Source organism: Strix uralensis, chromosome 5 (genome assembly GCF_047716275.1).
Source record: "Strix uralensis isolate ZFMK-TIS-50842 chromosome 5, bStrUra1, whole genome shotgun sequence".
Taxonomy (NCBI): Eukaryota; Metazoa; Chordata; class Aves; order Strigiformes; family Strigidae; genus Strix; species Strix uralensis.
This window is the reverse complement of record NC_133976.1, coordinates 58,381,070-58,400,515: the sequence shown is the minus strand read 5'-3', so window position 1 is coordinate 58,400,515 and position 19,446 is coordinate 58,381,070. Positions and strand designations below refer to the sequence as shown.

Sequence of the window (19,446 nt, the reverse complement as noted above, 5' to 3'; positions counted from 1 at the left end):
GTGCAATATCCCACATAAGCATCTTCTCTCCACGCTAGCCTCATTTATACAGGTTGGGTATGAAAAGCACCACAGCATTTGTCCGGCTGTTGTAGAATATAAAGTATTATCCCTTTAGAGTAATGAGCAGAATAATTTTCAAAATTATCTTGATGATGTGGTTAAAAACTCTGTTAAGAGAAATGTTGCACAGCATTTTGGAGAGGCCAGCATAAGTTTAAACTATCAGGAAAGTGATTGGCTTACAATAAGCTTGTTTGCGGCTTCTTTAATCTTGTCCACTTTGGCCTCTGAAAGCCCTTTTACATTGCACAGTGCCCGTCTTGTGGTCATCTGGATTCCTTTGATGGTGCAGATCCCAACTGACTTCAGTTTTTTAATATCTGCTACATTCTGTGAAGAAAGTTCCCTTCTGTGAGTACTCGTGACAGTTAACAACTAGAAGGCGAAGTAAACCTTTGAAACATACTTTAATATACATTCGTATGTATGTGTATTTTCACCAAGAAACAGATTCACAGTAAACTCTTCATTATCTAGTTTGTGACACAAAACCAGAAAATTTTAGGTAACATTGGTGTGAGGGGTCATGGTGCAGAGATGAGATCCTGGTGCTTTTGAGAGAAAGGTGTTTTGGGTCCAGTCATATTTACTGGTCCCTGTTCAGTGTCAGTCTTTCTAGATCCAAGTTGGTAGTAAAGAAACAGTACAGATTACTTCCGATAGTGTGGAGCCCAGCCTAGTAAACCCTGTAACACTCAATCTGTCCTTGGTCCCTTAGCACAGATAATCTGTAAACCAGATAATCTGATTGTGGATAATTGGGAGCTGACTCTCAAGGATCGTTGGATGCTGCCTCTAACTGCTGTGCTGTTTCTGCATGTTCACAGTTCCAGTTTAAAACACACACATACCCTCAAGATCTGACCGACACTTTGGGCTAGAATGAACCACTAGATTTTTTCATAAATTGGGTGCAACATGACTTCAGTCAGCACCCTGCTGACACATTTTGCCTTCTCTCACCTCATTTTATGATTCTGACATCACTGGAAACTTAAAGGCAAGCAACAGATTACTCACAAGAAAACAAACTATGTGAAACGTGTGGGATAATACTTCAATTTACCATTTCCAGCCAAAATTTTTCTTTGAAAAAAACTATGAACTGAACGTGTCATCTATTTATCTAGAGCATGTGGGTGCATAGGACATAAGAGTGGAGGGGGGCTTATGTGAGAAATTAGTCATGTTCATTTGGAAGCTTATTTCTCATCCTGTGATATGTTTTTTGATTATTACATTAATAGGAATGAGCGAGCTAAAAATAAATAAGTCACAAATAAAAATTACTCTTCCACCCAAAAGCACGTAACAGCAATATAAAAAGGATTGAGCTGTTTTATTGTGGTGTTCTATTTAGATAACAGACTACTGCTGCAAAGATAATTTTTCTAGACCAAAACTTTAAATGCATTACCCTGCTTCTGTGTTTCTTCAGTGGCTCTGTCTTTCTGATGACATCAAACTTAAGGGTGTTCTGCATTACAAGTCTCTGTGTGGTAGACCTGGTTGTAGAAGTTCATGTTCTCTCCCAGAGATACACCTTTCACCAACATCTTATGTACCAACCAAGGTCCTAGGATACAGGCCTCCTTAGACTAGCGTTCAATACTACGAAGTGTTCAGCAGTACTCCTGGCTTAACATACTGACACGCCTGCCCCTTACACCAGCTGCTTGTCCTGAGGCTCTACCCCATGTTGCAGCCCTGTCCCAGTTGTGTGCCCCTGAGGTGGAAAAGGGAGCAGACTGAGAATTTACAAATAAAAAAACTCAACCACATTTTTTGTTGTGACTTTTTGAACAAATTGATTCACAAACCAGTTCACAGGCTACAAAAGCAGATGTGCCAGAAGGGATAGCATGCTCTAGGGGCAGGAACACTCAGCAAAGGCTGCAGGGTTGCAGCGCCTTAATTCCTACCAAATACTTTTGAATGTCAAACCACAGCCTCAGTTGCGCTAATCTGGCTCTCTTTGTGGCCACGCTGTCAGATCTAGTAAATATTTCTCTCTCTACTTCTAGGGAAAAAATTCTGAACCCACAAAAAAATTTCTTTAAGCAAATTTATTTAATGAATATGCTTCATCATATGTTCACACAAAGATTTTAAATGGCACAGCTGAGAACAAAATCTTTCCCTAGCATGTGGGAATAACCACTTGGAGGGAAGGAAAAAAAAAAGGAGCAGGAAACCATTAATAAGCTAGAAGAACAGCCTAAGACATTATTCTTTATTTCCAAGATCTTCTGCATGCCGTGCCTTGTTTAATATTGACAGGCTAATACAGCGCCCTTCCAGCTCATGAGGTCAGCCTCTTTGGTCAACTTGTTAAATTTTTGACACAAGAATTTGTGTATTTTTCCTATGTTGCCCCATAGTTAGAGCTCCCAACCTCATGATCCTTCTTCAGAACTCTCTTTAAAACTGCCAATAAAAAAAACTGACAACAATTACACTGCTGACATGCTGAGCCCAGTAACTATAGTGCTGACTAATGCCTCATCGTGTCTGTGTCCTCCTCATCGGTATCTGTCTGTAGTCATTTATCTTAGACTTAAATCTTATATTACTTTGGGCAAACCCAACTTTTTATTCTGCTTCTATAACACTGAATGTAACAGGGTTCCGATCCATGAGCCAGTCTCCTGGATAAACATATACTAATAGTAATTCAAATAAATAGGTGATGTTTATGTGATAATAATGATGATGATAACCATTACAGGCATCCATATTTGCTGAAGAAAACTAACCACTTATTTCTCTAGCTACTAATATTTTCCTCACTCCCACTCTACCCCCTTCACTGGCATGCTGAAAATAGTATAACAATTGTCACAGTGTAATTTCACAGGCACCAAAACCGAAGGAGTAATTACAAAGATTGGCAGGAACAGGAAGTAATCTATCACACAGTTTTCAAATAAATTAGCAAGTAGTTGGTTTTTCAAGAGTGCTGGGTGCTAAATACTTTGAATATCTTGCCACTTTATTTAGGAATCTGATGGGAATGAGATTTTCTGAAAACCTGTCTTATCACCAAAGGCAAAATTTGTCTTCATATGCCTGATTTAGAATTTATTGCAAGGAGGAATTTCAGTTATTTGTATCAACGTGTGTACACTTTTGGAAATAACCTTACAACAACTTTATATGGACAATTCTGTGTGTAAAGTCATTGCTAATACTTACAATTCCATGCTTCTGTAGCAGGTCAATATCCTGAAAAAAGGATTCCTAAAAAAAATAGAAGAAAAAAATAAAAACATATTTTGCTTTTTCTTGTAATTACATCTATGTGTCTGTTTCAAATTTGTAAACATTTAAATTATTTTCTCTAATAATACATAACTTGGTGGAGTACCCAAATAAGCAAAGCCATAGTGAGCCAAGAAGGCCTACACATTTCCTATCACCTTCTTCATAAAGTCTATCTTCACAGGCAAGCAATCCTCTGCTGTGCTAGTAAAACTTGTGTTATGATCATTACCACCTTGATTTTTTCTGCCACAGTTTGTCGTGGTTTAAGCCCAGAGGGCAACTGAGCACTACGCAGCCACTCAATCACTCCTTCCTCCTCAGGGATGGGGATGAGAAAATAAAACAAAAGGCTCAGGGATCAACACAAGGACAAGGAGGGATGACTCAACCATTATGGTCATGGGCAAAAGACAGACTTGATTGGGGAAGGAAAAAGGAACATCAATTTAATTTGAGCACCACCACCACTAATTTACCAATCAGCTGAGTAGGACAGTGAGAAATACAACCACATCTTAAAAAAAACCACCTTCCCCCCACCCCTTCTTCCCAGGCTCAGCTTTGCTCCCAATTTTTCTCCTTCCTCCCCCATAGTGGTGCAGGGGCGCAGGGAATGGGGGTTGAGGTCAGTCCCTCACATGTTGTTTCTGCTGCTCCTTCCTCCTCAGGGGGAGGGCTCCTCACACTCCTCCCCTGCTCCCTCTCACAGGAGACAGTCCTCCATGAAATTTCTCTGACGTGGGTCCTTCCTACAGGCTGCAGCCCTTCATGAACTGCGCCAGTGTGTCCCTCCTGTGTATTGCAATCCTCCCAGCAACAGACTGCTCTGCAGTGGGCTTTCTTCAACCTTCTTCTGGTGCAGCCACCTGCTCTGGTGTGGGGTCCTCCTTGGGCTGCAGGTGGGCATCTACTCTACCATAGACCTCCATGGGCTGCAGGGGCACAGCCTGCCCTCTCACCATGGGCTGCAGGGGGGGTCTCTGCTCTGGCACACCTCCCCCTCTTCCTCCTCTTTTCTTTCACTGACCTCAGTGTTTGCAGAGGTGTCCCCCTCACAACTCCAACTCCCTCTCCCAGGTTCCCCTTCTTAAATACGTTATCACAGAGGTGTGGCCGTCACTAATTGGCTCAGCCTTGGCACAGAGGTGGGTCCAGCTTGGAGTCTGGAGAGCTTTGAGAAGCTTCTCACAGGGGTCCACTGCTGTAGCCCCCTCCCCCGCTACCAAAAACCTGCCACATACAAACCCAACACATAGTTCCTCAGTCTTTTCAGGCTGATGACCATTCCTTGGAAGCATAAAATTAATTGATAGCCCCCTTGCATTTAATATAGAATAGTAAAATATAAAGAAATAATGATAATCCTGTTAAAAACTGCATAGCTTTTGAAAGGTTAATGAAGAGTACTTGAAAGAGCAAGGCTGTACAGCACTAGGAGAATAAGATTTCTTGGTATTAGACTGGAACAAAATTCTAAATACATTGAACTCCCTGATGGTCTTTGGGGACCTCCTGTCTCCGTGGATTTCATAACACTATCATAATACCTTCAAACAACGTTTGCTGCACATATTTTTCAATCAACCATAAATTTACCTCATCATCCTGGTATCCTGGTTCTTCCTGGACTACTTGATCCTCCATGGCCTTCATCGTGAAAGAGCAGGCAATAAAGTATTGATCACTACTGGGAAATGGAAGCAAAGATAGTATTGGGGTGGCAATAAATAACTAAATGTCTGTAAAAGGACTTTTACGAAGTCCTTGAACTACAGAACCTTCTCAGTATGCCATCACGTATGTATTTAAACTTGGATTCTTCTTCCAACTCTTTGTTATCTGACCTACCAGCCCAAAAGGAGAAAATGTAGTGCATTACTCTCATATGAACCAGTTTGGCTAGAAAGGGTTTAACAGGTATTAGGAAAAGATATGTCATTCCCTTGTGAAAATCATGGGTCAGAGATGAGTTTGGAGGTGGAGATATTTTAAATGACTTATCATAAGTGGAATTTATTCTGGTAAGAAAGTTAAAGGCAGTCTGTATTTTTATAACAAAAGTCAGCATAGTTGTCATGAAAAGGCTCTGCAACATCTCAGCTTCCCCATCTTTATGTGACAGAAAGCCCACAAAACAGTGCTATTTGAGAAGGCTACAACTCCATAGTCATTATCTTGAGCAGACTATAAAGCTGTATTTGTTTTCAAGTTCTTGCTGGAGTTCAGAATACCTAATAAATGCTGAAGACATGCAAGTAATACCTGTAAGAAGTATGCTTGCATGAAGAGAATAAAAGAAGGGTAATAAAAATCTGAGGCTTTTATTATGCAAAAACATATACAGGTTTTTCATGGTTAACTTGCCATGTCTGTACTCCACTGCAGCTTCACCGCCCTCTTTATAGGACTTCCTGTAATCAAGGCCTAGAACTGGAATAGGCACTTACTGGTAGCATGGTTAAATAAAAAGCAAAATACAACCTCCTTAAATGTTACAAATGCAAGAAAAATTAATACAAAGTAGTTCCTTAGAAATATGATCTTATAACCTGCTGTATCATTTTTGTGGTTTTGTAAATGGATAGGTTGCTTCTCTTAATTGTGAGCTTGCCTTCACTGTTCTTCTATCTATGTCTGATTAAAAGTTTTGTAAACTACCTCATCCAGATGTGTATATATGTTTGTTTGCCATCCTTGTTAATAAAATCCATGAAAAGTAAGTTGGCTTTATTATGAAACTACAAGATGGGCTACATCTAGCAGAGGATGGGATAATTTAGACTAAATATCTGCAAATAGCTTTTTTCAGCTTCTAAATGGATAGTTAAGGTCTGCCTAATATGTTTGCAAGAATAGTGTCTAGAGAGGATGGGAGAAGTGAGATAGAAAATGTTATAACTTTAGAATTATTTTATTTGGGTTTTGGAGTGAAAATACAATGGATTCACTTCTGCTAGTATTTAATCAAAATATTCCTATAAAATCAGTTGTTTCTGATAGTGTCAGGATATATTTCGTTTCTATTTCAGAACCCTGGCAATTATCGAATGAGAAATCATGCCTTCACGTCATGCCTTGTATCAGTCAGAAAAATATTACAGTAAAACATAAATTAAAAAATACTTGAAGAGATTTTAACAACCCCTTAGCTTCAAATACTGAAAGAAGAAAAACAAGTAATGCAAAAGGCAATCATATTACAATCCCCCTTCTCCATTAAAAATATCCTCCTGAAATGCACATAATCCTGCATTCCTCCAAGCACAGCTGAACAGGGCTTGGGACTGCTCTCCTATGCCCCATATTTAGGTCACTGGCATCTCACAGCAGAAAAACGAGGCAGACCCAGACCTGTGCCTTCCTGCAGGCTACAAGGGAAAATGGAGAAATTATACCACACCCTACTGAACGCTTTAGGGATGAACGAAATCCTCCTGTTTAGTGGAGGGTCCTCCTGTTGCTGGTGTGTTGGCGCACCAAAGACCCAGAGGATTTCAGCCACCGCTGCCTGCAATGAACCAGATAAAAGGGTGAAAGTCTGAGACAATGCAGCAAATCCATGAAGAAGTGAGGATCTTTGTGAGGAAACACGAACACTTTTGTGCCACGTTGGGTGCCCTGACCCTCCTGTTACTGCCCTGGGAGCTATTCATGAGGATATGTGGGCATGACTTGCAAGCTGTGCTCCTTCCAAAAGATACAGACTGTCGATGTGACAGGGATTTGGCCCCAGCACGTAGTGTTGGGTTTGACGAGAGGGTTTGGAGTGGACAGTCATCGCAGCTGACTTGACTGGAGCCAAGTGTGGGCCCCACGTTAGGGGCAGGAGACGATCGGGCCTGCCCCGAGGGGCGCCGTGGTGGAATTTCACATCTATTGACTCAGAGGAAAATAAATGATTAATCATTTATCAACACACGGATTTATTTGGCTTTTCCTTGCCGGCTGCCTCTTCAGGGGATGTAAATTTCTGTTCCCAAATGGTGAGCCAGCACAGAATTTCCCTCCCCCGCAGAGCACCAAAATTCCCCGTCAAAATTACAACAATAATTAAAACACAGCTCATGCCCGGGCACCTCTGGGAGCACGGGGCCGCAAATGGCTACAGTACCCCAGCGCGTAGGGGTCCGAGCTCCCCAAACCCGCGGCTCTGCCCGCCTGCCTCCTCCTGAGGAGACGCGGCTCTTTTCCCGCCGGAGGCGGGGGGGGGCGGGGGGGGGGGGGGGGGGCAGGGGGGAGCTGTCTTCCCGCCAAAACGAGGCGCCCGCTCGCGCTGGAGTGCCCGCGACCGCCGTGAGGGGGGCGGGCAGGCTCCTGACAGGAATGGGGCTGCCCCTTTCCTTACCCACCCCCCGCGCTGATGATTGCCTTCCATTACTTTATCTTCTAAAATTTGTTTATTTGCCATCTCTAAGGAATATTGTATTACCCTTATTTTACAGCAGGCAAAGGCAGGCCGAATTAAAAACACGGAGTGGCGTTGGTTTGGAGGGCATTCAATTCAACACAACTCAGCCTTATTTTTTCAGGGTGCCACACACACATCTTCCTAAACAAGGCACGTGGCATTTTTGGATTGGATGGCCTAAACATGTCAGAAAACTGGAAGAGAAGCGACTTGCCTAAAGTCACAGGACAAGAAAATGAGGCTGAGTCATACACATGACTTAATCTGCCATTTTAAAAGGATGGAAAAGGAGCTTTTTAGGATCGGAACACTTCTACGAGACTTCTGCGGTCTTCTTGGAGGCAGTGTTTGGAAAGCAATCACCTGTTTTAGCTCACCTCTAGGGTAGTGCATGTAAAGGAGATGTCAGCGCACTCCTGAGAGCAGGAGGAATTGCTGGCAGCCCCTCGGGGTCACTGTCCTGGTAGGTGGGGGATTTCAGACGGCAGAAGGGATGGGAGCGGCATCTCAGCCTGTTTCAAGGTGCTTGTGAAAACCTCCCCACCCTGTGCCAGTGGGAGGTTAAGAGTGCACATGGGTGTCTCAGTGCTAGACAAGTTGGGAAACCAACCAACAAAACTCACAGCCCCTAAGCATCATCAGCACACCACAGGAGTGCTCGCAGGGTTCCTATTCGAGGCATCAAGCAAGTAATTAAAGTCTAATCCTGGGTGCCCAGGGCTTTGTCTATACAGAGGAATTGGCTGGCACTGCTTTTGAAGACTGCATTATTCTGCAAGAGCTATTCCAGAAGAGCACTTAGGCAGTCAGCCCTTTAAAGATGAATTCCTTCACAAAGTATGCTTTTATTCCAGAACCAAATGCACATGCAGAGGGAGATCCTTCTGGTGCTGCTGAACGGCTCTGCAGCAGCTAATGCCTCTCTAGACAACCATCCCTCCATTATCCTTCTAGTTTGTAAAACGGTTCTCAGAGGGGTCAATGAATGCACAGAATCTGAAGATCATTTCTCACCCCGAAGTGTTACTTTGGGCAACAGATTACATTGTACATCTTCAGAACATTGTGTGATCATTAACTGCTCATTCAGCTTCCAGCTGGTGCTGTGCAATAACCCCACATACCCCATCAGCCAAGTGAGTCGAGGCATCCCAGAGTCTGCTCCTTCCCTCTTACTGGTTCTGCTGCTGACCAGTGAACCTCTGGCTGTGGGTGAGGTACACCGCTGTGATCTGCATTTCCTCTCACTTGAGATCTCATACCAGCCTGGACAAGACAAGACCCAAGTCAAACCATTACCATAAAAATACAAAGTATCCAGCTGATTTTTTCATCCTCACAAACCATTTTAATCCAGTAGAGAAATCATGTGGGGGTTTTTTGGTTGGCTGGTTTCAATTCAGACTTATGTGGATCGAATAGACTAGAGTCAAATATACAAGCTAATGCCTTCTCTGAACTTTCAAGTTGGGAGTTTGCCTGTTACCAACCAGGACAGAATAATCTGATATTTGACCTTCCAGAACATAACCCATAAAGATTCAGCCTGGGATATGAATGTACTTTTATGTCTGAATTGTTCCAGAAGAACTGTGCTTTCTGGTTTCCATAGGAATGCATTTCACTTACCCAGACTAAAACCATGACACACCTGAAATCTTCCCAGAATTGCATAATGCTTCTGGGCAAAGAGGCACAATTTCTTCATATTCTTCAGCTCTCCTTCTCTAGCAGCAATTCTTTGTTTGGGTGTTTTTCCCTGTAAAGTTGAAAATACATGTTGGGGTGGGGGGGAGAAAGAGGGGAAGCGGGAGAGAGAAAGAATGCAATCTAAATATTAACAAGGTAAAAACTTTATGTCTCCTACAGCAAAGGAATATACAGAGTAAAAGTCCGGCACCACTTCGGAAGTTATGTTAGCTATTGTATCTCCAAAATGACCCAAATCCACAAATCATGAGAGCCTTGCATTTATGTCGCACTTTATCTACTCCCTTAGTCACACCAGAATTAATGATTACTGCTTCAAAAACAATGGGGCAAAAACCTTTCTGCGAGGAAGCACCAGGCAAATGGCACCTCAGTCAGTGCTGCTTTAATGTGCCCCATGGAATTTGTACTAACTCACTCCACGCATCACAGTTTGCTCCTTTTTCTCCACGCCTGAAAGCTCTTCTGAAAACCCCTGTTAGCTAATGGGTTATACCTCTAGCAAAAGAAAAGAACAGCATAATTGAATTCAGGTTATCAGAAGACAGCAGGATGAATCCACACAATTTTTTTGTACTTAGGGAATTCTTGCTTATCTTTCTGCCACTTCTGGTCCAAATCCCTCATTTATCTGCAGTGTCTCTGGTGCCCTTCTTTGAATGCTGGGTCCGTCTTGTGAATATGCCTGAAACTCTGCTTGCATATGTTGGGGCAGACTCTAAGTTTTACATAAAGGAAACAACCTTACCTATGTTTTCCTTCTCTGTGGTCAGAACAAAGATGAACTGCAAAAACTGTATCCATACAAGGGGTCTGAGAATAGGACTGTCAAAATATCACACCAGCCAAGCTTCATCATTCAGACTAGAGTAACAAGAGAGCTCTATTGTTAAAATGGAATTATTGGAAGGAATAGAGATGGTACTGCTAGACTGAGTGATGACTCTGTCCCAGTCTTGAGGTCTTTAGGCAAAGTCTTGACAAAATACTCAATACTATACTGCTGGGAGTGTTCCTGCATTAAAAAAACACAGATTTTGCTACCTCTAATTTACCTTGAGTTAATCACTAAGGACGTGTTACAGGATTAGAGATCTCCCTTCTGTGTATCAAGATGTCCTGTCCAGACCATGGTTCATCATTGCAGCTCTGGAGGAAATTATGGATTAGAGGGCTGTGCCCATTGATATTAGAGAGATGCTAGGTCAAGTCAGGACCACAACAGGTTGGATGTGACTGGAATAGAAAAGATGCCAAAGATAACTTACTAATATCAAAACATTGACTAGAGATTTCAGGCATGGGTATTTTTTTCTAAATGAAAAAAATAATCTGTATGTCAACTATACAAATGCAGTAAGTGATAGAAGTCCAAGCACCATGAGCTTCATTTTCTTTGTCATCATTTTAATAGGTAATTGTGAAATAAGTAATTCTTTATATATAATAAAGGATGATATGATAAAAAAAAAAGGAGCCTGGAATAAACAAGGCCACTTTGCAAACCCTAAACCCAGTTAGAGGCTTTATGGAGACATGCAGAGTCTATCAAAAAGACAAAGGAGGTAAGAAAAGCAGTCCCTTTTGAGAATGCACAAGAAATTTTTTACTTAAGGTAAAAAAAGCAAACTAGTAGTAGAGAACAATAGGACTGAAAGGGACATCAAGAGATTATCTGGCTCAAAGCAGAATGGCTAAACTTAGCAGATGTTGGTTTGCCTGCTGAGGCTGTGGATTTTCTTTTATCAGAGGTTTTTGAGAAAGAACCAGACAATTTCAGTGCTTGACTATCTTTGCCATTAGCCTTGTTTTCCAGCATTCACTGCGTAATGCAATTTTGTCTGTAAAAATATGCAATATACTTTGAGCTAACTTCTAGGTTTAAAAGGTCAGATAACTGGGACTCTAATTCTTGCATTCTTGTGTTTTCTACCCCAAAAGAGAAAAAATGCCATCATATCCAATTCTAAAAACTTGCTCAAGCCTGAGGGATTATCTGGTAGTCTAGGGCTAAAATATTGTAACCATGTAGCTCTGTAATACCGTATTGAAATTCTCAGTAATTTGCCATAAGTTTTGTACCAAATTTGCAAGGCCTCAGGACTGAGGCTTGTCAGGCTTGCTTTGTTTGAACTTCTCTCAAACCCTCTGCACCTTTTACTTGGTGTGACAGCAGTTTCCATAACAGACCAGGTCTATGGCTAATTTGTTTCACTTCTGTTTATCTGTGTGGTACAGCCATCATTTTAGATAAACAGCAGTAACAAACAGTTATTCTACGTAGAATGGGAGATTTACAACTAGCACAAGGATGCAGTGTAGAGAAATACAGGCCTGGTGCAATAGCAGAGGCCTTGAGAAGTGGGGACAGAAGATATGCAGAGGAGTACAGGCATGCAAATATAACAGGCAAGGCACAGCCTTGGCACTGGAGACCTGATGGCTATAAACAACTCACCAGTGATCAGTTAAAGAAATGCTGACCTGGAGCTGGATGAAAACGTTTTAGAGGTAACAAAGAGAACAAAAAGAAAAGTAACTAACAGGCACCACATACTGTAAAATCAGAAGTAGTGTGGCACTGCAGACTGATGAAGAAAGGTGTAAATGCATTCTAGCAAACATATAAAAATGGCACCAGGTGGATCCTAGAGCAAGGAAGGAGAAACCATCAACATGAAGATCATATTCCCTCAGGAAAGCAAGCCAGATGCTGACAACTCTCCATATCACAACCCCCCCCACACCAGAATGAATCCACCAACCTTACGACCCACAGGAGCAGTGGAAGGGTGAGCAAAATACAAGGAAAAGGGGTAGAAGCCAAGAAGCATATGTGTTACTATTTTATAGAAGTACTCTAACTGCATTATTATTCTTTCTGTAAATTACTCCTGGAGCAATAATCATTAGACTCTTAAGATTTCAATTATATTAACAAATTCTTGGCTTTAATTATACACAAGGCGTGCTTCCTCTTTGCCCATAAACAAGGTTTGAGTGTAGCAGCATGACACTAACAAGCGGCTGACATACCCACGTCTTAATTTCCCTGGTAGCTGATAAATTAGAAGAAACTCAAGGACTGCCTGAGCTAACAAGCAGACCAGTAGCAAAATGGACAGACATGGATTAAGTGCATTTCCTGGTTGTAGCTAAAATTCAGTCCTTTGAAAATCTATCACTGAGCACATTTCTAACCTACGTTAATAGATATTTTTTTTTTAAAATCTATTTTAAAGCAGCTTTTTCATTTTTAACAAAATAATTCTTCCTGCTTGGGAGACTGGTGCTGTGACCTGCAATTTATCAATCTCTGCACAGAAATCTCTACTGCAAGAAATGAAATGCAGCTGGGGAAATATATTACTCTGAATCATGAAATGTACACTTTGGGAGATACGCGTCTTTGTTAAAACTGGGAGAGCTTTCTAAATAGCTTTTGCAAACTCCAAAATAACTGCTTTTGACTAACTCCACATACACAGTTTTTTGTTCTGGAATAAGTGCACCTTGTTCTACTTTAGCTTAAGCAACTTTATGATAAACAGGAATAACAGACTAATTATGAAATAAGACTGCCCACTTATGTAGCTAAGCAGAAGTAGTAATTGCAGTTACATTATATCATTGTTCATTTGAATTGACCTCCAAGGTCAGATAAAAGTAGGATGAAGAAAGCAATAGTAAAATTGATTTGCTATGAAACTGTTACCAGTCTTCAAAGTCAGTGATAATGCTATTGACAAGCTTGCATTTGAATTAAAGCTCAGTCACAGGCCTGGCTGAAGTCCATGGGTGAATCATCTTTATTTTGCTAAGTAAACCAGAAGAATTGACTAAATATTCCTCTGCTCACAGATGAAATGGAAAGCCATCACCCAAGGGAATGAAGTACATAAGTCATGCACCAGGGCTAGGCCTGAGCAGACTACAGAGCACGGCCAGGCTGGCATGCTCCCCATAACTAACGTCTCCTGTTGCAGTTCTCAGAGTTAGCCCAGGCTTTGGTTTGAGCCAGCAGGGCATTATGCTCTCCCTTACCTAAATGGCTTTGCATTTCTCCTATTTGTATTCACTGTGGTGCTCATCTGAACAGTAGAAAAGATGGGATCAGATAGCTGGGGGATGGGGAAGAGAGACAGGGAAAGACTGCCTCAGCAAGGGGTTGAATCAATTTTGCCATTTGGTGGACTCACCATTCCTGTAGACAGAGGGACTTCTCTGGGACTGAATGCATTTGCGTGGTGGCAGCTGTACACATTGATGCATGAGGCAGGAGAAGAGGGAGAAGCAACAGGGATTATTGCTTTAGGAGGAAGCTGAGGCAGAAAACTTGATTTAAGTGCAATAACTCATCAGAAATGGAGGTAAAACAATAAAACTGCTCACAGATGCATCTGCCATGCTGCAGAACACAGGACTGTGTGTGTATTCCTAACCAAAAAAATTCTGACTCCTAACGCAAACAAGCTGAAAGTACTACAAACATTATCTTAACTGTTACAGCCAAATAGTCGGTGCTTCTCTAACTTATTCACACACCAGCATTGAAAAATTAATCTGAAAAAGACACAAACCAAACCAGCTTTATCCACAGAACGTAGGAGAGCAGAGTTTTCAGTGCTGCAGCTAAAAAAAGCATAATTCATGGAATGTTTTTTTTTTCTCCCCCTCTAATACATTCCAGCTCACAGAAGCTGAGTGCTTCTGTTGTCAAGTAGGTTGAATAATGACTTTGAGTACACTGCTCTGTTTTGTACTCAGGGCAGCATTTTCATTGGCATGCTTCAGAAAGAAGAATGTATTTAAAGTGCAGCTAACAGAAAATTTTTAATTTGCAAGTCACAGCGGAATTCACTGGTCTCCTCAAAGAATGGCATTTTGCAAGAAAAACATATTTTAATTCACACTTGGAAGACATTCAGCACTGATATTTGAGACATTTCTTCATTTAAAAAAAAACCAAACCCAAACCTTGACTCTACTTGAAAACTAATCATTTTCACAGTGTTTCCACATACCTTATGAGTTTGAAAAAGTTAAGCCTTTCTAGCTCAGCCTCTTGGTTGGTAGCAGCTTTTCTTTTAAACCAGCCATGCTGCAGAACTGAACATGCTCTCCTTTTGGCCAGTTTTCTTCTCTTGGCTTTGCCTGCTGCTTCTGCAAGTGAGTTTGTATATAAACCACAGAAAAAACCAATCTTGCTCCATTTGTATTCCATATGTTTGCCAGGCTAGTGGCCAGAAGAGATCACAAGCAGTTTGTTTTTCAAACCCTAAGACTTGAATAGGCATTGACTGCATCATCACACAGCTATTTTTAGCTTACAATAATATTTAGAGCTCTCAGGAGTTGCAATTAGCTTTAAAATACTGTGTTTCCTTGATTTTGCTACACATAGAGCCTTAATTTTCAGTAACGGTCCAGCTAATAATTTTCTTCAACCTTGCACCTTTAAACTTAAGAGATTCATTAGCCTGATTATTCTTGTTTTATCCCTTGTTCCCTGTTCCTTGGATTATCATGGTTTCTTTACCAGCCTTACAGGAAGTGTGTCTATTTCTTCAACATTTCCTCTGTTGGTATCTGAAGAAAGCTTTTAATCTCTCCTCCTCATGTTTTTGCTGAATTGGTGATTATAAATGACGCATAGGTGTCTCTGAAACTCAGTGCCGGTGCACAGCTCCCACTTGGTTCAATATACCCCAGTACTCTCTACTGCAGTCTTTCCTCCTGTTTTGTCTGTCCCCACGGTTATTTTCCCACCGGATTATTAAGGCAGCACTTCCTGCTTTAATGGCCAGGCAATGCAAGACAGAGGAACAGGTCAGAGTTTCTGAGACCAAATTTCACATGACCTCTGTTAGAGCAATGAGTATGAGACAAGTAGGAAATCATGACTTGTAAATCTGATTTCAAAATTGTATGCAGTATTGAACTGCAGCCATAAGATGTTCCTAAATGACCAGTCGCTGTTCCCCACCCTCAGCTATTGCAGTGATGATGCAGCAAAAGCCAGCTGGAGCTAAGAAGCTGATGAGAGTAACAACCATCTTTCATCCCAGCCGCTTGCAAGGAATGACTGAGGGGCCTTGAAGGAACTCTCTCTAAAGTAAAAGCGTCTGCGAGTCAGCTCAGGAGTCTGAACTATCTGGGTGGAGGACTTTTCTGGGTGTTGCTTTAGGAGGAATTCAAGTATATTTGATAGAAAAAAAAAAAAAAAAAGGCAGGGAAGGAAATCCCAGACACAGCGAGAATAAGTATGAAGTATATAGTTTGTCACCAACACTATATTAAAGTTCCTAAAGAGCAACTGCTAAAGGAATCCTGTTGAGAAGGGCACAATGCTACAGAATTAGAACTGTCATCATTATGAGACTAAAAATATACCCAAAGCACTAAGGTTTGGAAGCTGTACTTGTCAATAGTTCAACACAACAGAAGTTGTTTCAACTGTCTTAGAGGACCTGCTTCCAGAGAAAGGAGTAAAGTCCTCTCACCCATTCTGCTCAGGAAGACAAAAGGTTTTAACAGGGGGCAGGGAAGGGACCTTACTATCTTAGGGACAGAATCTGTGCAGAACGACTGACAAAAAAGCAACACTAAGATGTGCAAAGCAATCCCACTTCCACACTCCCTTTACAAGAGCAACTGCCCTTAAGGATCTTTTCTGTATTGCAGGGCATATGTGGATGCCAACAAGATCAGCTATGTCAGCAGGAGAGAGAAAAATTCACTCAGTCTATCACATCATCTCTCATTCTTCTCCAAACACTGCATCACCTCCCTAGGATGAAGTGCTTATTTTTAGTCTTCTAGTTTTAAGCATATGGAGACTGCTTCCAATCACTTTCCTTCTTACGCTTTTCAAGCTTTGCATCTTGGGTGTGGAGGTCTGAAATATTACATGTTAGCCATCCAGATTCCTCTCGCCTATAGCGTGTCAGTGAATCCAATACCTAAGGAAGTATTTGCACTAATTACGCACACACAAGAGGATACACACACAAGCAGCTTTGATGGGTTCCAGCTGTCTAGGATTGACAAACATATACACATATATGTACACACACACTCCCGCTTCTCATATGGGGAGCACATACTAGAGCATAGCAAAGGCCTTCAGAACAACAAGCCTGCAAAGTCTTAGTAAAATAAATAATATTTTATCTTTTCTTCCCCATTCTATACCTGAAAAAGTCACTGGTTTATATTTTACCTGTTTGGACCTGAAAGACATCGCTTGTTTGATGGGGTTGATACTTGCTGGAAGCTTGTCCATGTCTCAGTTCCTTCAAGAAAAATGAAATGCAGAAAAGCTTCAAGTAATTTACCACGTGGGTAGGATTAATGTCTTAATTCCCAGGTATTCTCTTTAAAAAGTCTAGCCCATCCACAAGTGAAACATAGCTGTTTCTAGGGCAAAATACAGCAGCCACTAGGGCTAGCAGCACCACATTGCAGACATGGGAAAAGGAATAAAAACATCCTCTCCTGCTGAAATGGCAGGAGAAATTTCAGGGTCATAGAAGGCAATTACAGGCTTGCAAAATAGCTATGACACCAGGCTAATGTCCTTATCTAGTAAAAAGTAACTGATGGAACTATTCCATAAAATGCCCAGCCAAGTCAGCTGTCTCCAGCAGAAGCAAGTTTGGAAGACTTCTTCCCTCAAGATTGACTCCATAAATTGCTTTAACAAAATTAATAAAGCACAACACACTCGTGTTTCAATGTGCAGATCTGGGTAAAAAATGGCACTAACATCATATGGTTACTGTATTTCTCTAAACCAGTTTTATAATGAAACTAATCTCTCTCAAACAGCCACTCCCTTCATAATTACTTAGTGAAATATGTTTGCCCCTTGCCACTCCACAGTGACAAAGCAGCCCTGGTAAGAGGGCTTTTTCTATCACTCTGTAATGACAAGACCCTGGCTGTGGTGAGAGGAATTGATATGCTGGCAGCATAGCAGTATCACTTTGATGATATTTAAATACAAGCAAAGACGGGGCTTCCAAAGGATAAAAGTGATCTGGAGCCTGGCAGTATTGCTCTAATAGTGTGTATTTTTAAAAAAAATACAGCAAACACAATTCAGCTTGGTCAAGAGAAACAGAAGTTGTTGCTTCCACTTGTTGGCAGACATGTGACAGCACAAACTTTCATTACAAAAATACGTAGAAATCAGCAAGGTGCAAGATGAGTAAGTTGTGTGTTATGCAGATACAAGTCCTCTGCAATATAAGTAAAGAAAAAAGAAAATGCTTGATATACCTGATTTCAGATTTTAAGGAGAATAACTTGCTCTCCTGCCAGCTTGTTTTCCAGGCCTCTAGATTTTAATGGAACAGGCAGACCTTATGACTAATCACCTATTTCTTTTCCCCCTCTTAAGCATACGATACAGGAAAAAATCACAAAGTGTATAAGAACACACACATTGTTCTTAACTTCAACTTAAGAACAATATAATTCAATTTATTTCCAAAGCATTTGTAGAGAAATAAATGACTGACTCTATCAGTACCGACTTTGAATATTGTCCCTGGCTTCTGTATCAGGTTCAGCACTCCCAGCCTCCTATTCAATGCAGCCTCTGTGTACATTTACCACTACCATTCCTTCCACCATTCATACTTTTTTCCATGCTACTTTGCCCAAATATCCTTTTCTTGCTTTTTTCCTTCTGCCATACTTTCTTTACTCTCTGCACTTAGAACTCTTCCCTTCTTTGAGTGACAAATAACCATCTTTTCCATTCTCCTAAACCACTAACAAAAAAACATGTCTAAAAAAACCAGTGAATTCCTATTAGACATTTCAAAGTAGTTTGCTATTCTGTATCCAAGTACAGTGGTAATGCTCCTGCATTAGTCCATCATCCAGGTCATTCAGGCCCCAGGATTTCAAAACAGGAATTAAATCAGATGCTCATAATTAACCGGCAAAAGCTTAAGTGCCAGGCACCTGCAGTTCCCATTGACAGCAAAATAAATGCTTATTATGAAGCATTTTGGAAAGTGTCACTACTTGTCTAGGTGACTAAATATCAAATTAGGACATTTGTTTTGGAAACCGTAATCCCAATTTTTTACTGACTTGATTCTCTTTTTCTTATCTGTATTTGCAGCCTGTTGGCTCACCTGTCTCAACTCTGATTACAAGCTTTCCCGTGTTCCACACAAGGCTTGACATACTGACGTGATCCCTGACAAGAAGTTATCACTACCAGTTGTTTAATCTTGGAACTAAAGCAGCACATTACTTCAGCAGTAAATGAATGAATGGTGAGAACAGCCTGTCAGCTGACCCATGAAAACAATTTAGCTTTCTTTCAGACTGACAAGATTTAAATCTTCAGACACTCAGATTTTCATCTGCTTTTATTTCCAAAATGAATCAAATTACATAGATGTGTGAACTGGGAACCAGTTGCTAAGTAAGCCTTCCCTCCCGGTAACATTAAAAATATGAGATTCTTCACAATATTTAAGCACTCGGTGCATAAGCCAAACTTAAGTATCATTTTCCCTGTGCCACATTTTTCACTTCTTTCCTAAAGGAAACATCTGCTGTATCTTGGCTGGAGAGTACAATACAGACAGCGAGTGTTGCCCATGGAATGATGACCTGCAATGAGGAAGAATGCCTAAACAGTAAGGGAACTGCAAAAGGTGCTTGTGGGGCATGTGTTTGCAATTAGTAAGATCAAACTTAGAAAACGTGAAGACTGCTGAGGACTTCAAGAAATTCTTTCTGAATAGTTAAGGAACAACTCCTTTTTCATGTCATCTGACAAACTGATCAAAAAAAAACCCCAAACAGACAAACCTGTCAGTAATAGGAACAAGAGGAAGAGGTCAGCAATGGATACTTTTAATGAAAGGCTTAGCTTCTGTGACACATCCACTTGCTGGCCGCACATCTTTGTGAACATATTTTTAGCCTACATTCTTGTACAGAGTGCTTACCAGTCTTCTCTGGGCTGCTTG

General features: G+C 41.1%; 1 protein-coding gene and 1 long non-coding RNA gene across 5 annotated transcripts in view; one reads left to right on the top strand and one right to left on the bottom strand.

The window, feature by feature from the left end:
• LOC141944504 (uncharacterized) overlaps positions 1-3,358 on the top strand; it is a 13,216-nt gene extending 9,858 nt beyond the window's left edge. The window contains exon 3 of the long non-coding RNA XR_012629251.1: positions 316-3,358. This is a non-coding gene — a long non-coding RNA (uncharacterized LOC141944504). The remainder of the gene's footprint in view (positions 1-315) is intronic.
• DMC1 (DNA meiotic recombinase 1) overlaps positions 1-19,446 on the bottom strand; it is a 27,270-nt gene extending 7,824 nt beyond the window's left edge. Inside the window, exons 1-9 of one of the 4 annotated variants that reach the window (XM_074871158.1) lie at positions 19,426-19,446; positions 16,668-16,740; positions 14,470-14,608; positions 13,645-13,699; positions 9,365-9,494; positions 8,860-9,001; positions 4,924-5,014; positions 3,259-3,303; positions 247-393 (exon numbers count right to left, since the gene is read on the bottom strand). In XM_074871158.1, coding sequence (XP_074727259.1) covers positions 247-393; positions 3,259-3,303; positions 4,924-5,014; positions 8,860-9,001; positions 9,365-9,494; positions 13,645-13,647 — 558 coding nt within the window. In that variant the 5' untranslated portion in view covers positions 13,648-13,699; positions 14,470-14,608; positions 16,668-16,740; positions 19,426-19,446. Of the gene's footprint in view, positions 1-246; positions 394-3,258; positions 3,304-4,923; positions 5,015-6,732; positions 6,836-8,859; positions 9,002-9,364; positions 9,495-13,644; positions 13,700-14,469; positions 14,609-16,667; positions 16,741-19,425 lie in introns of those variants that run through there. The other 3 variants (XM_074871155.1, XM_074871156.1, XM_074871157.1) reach the window with 3 other exon arrangements.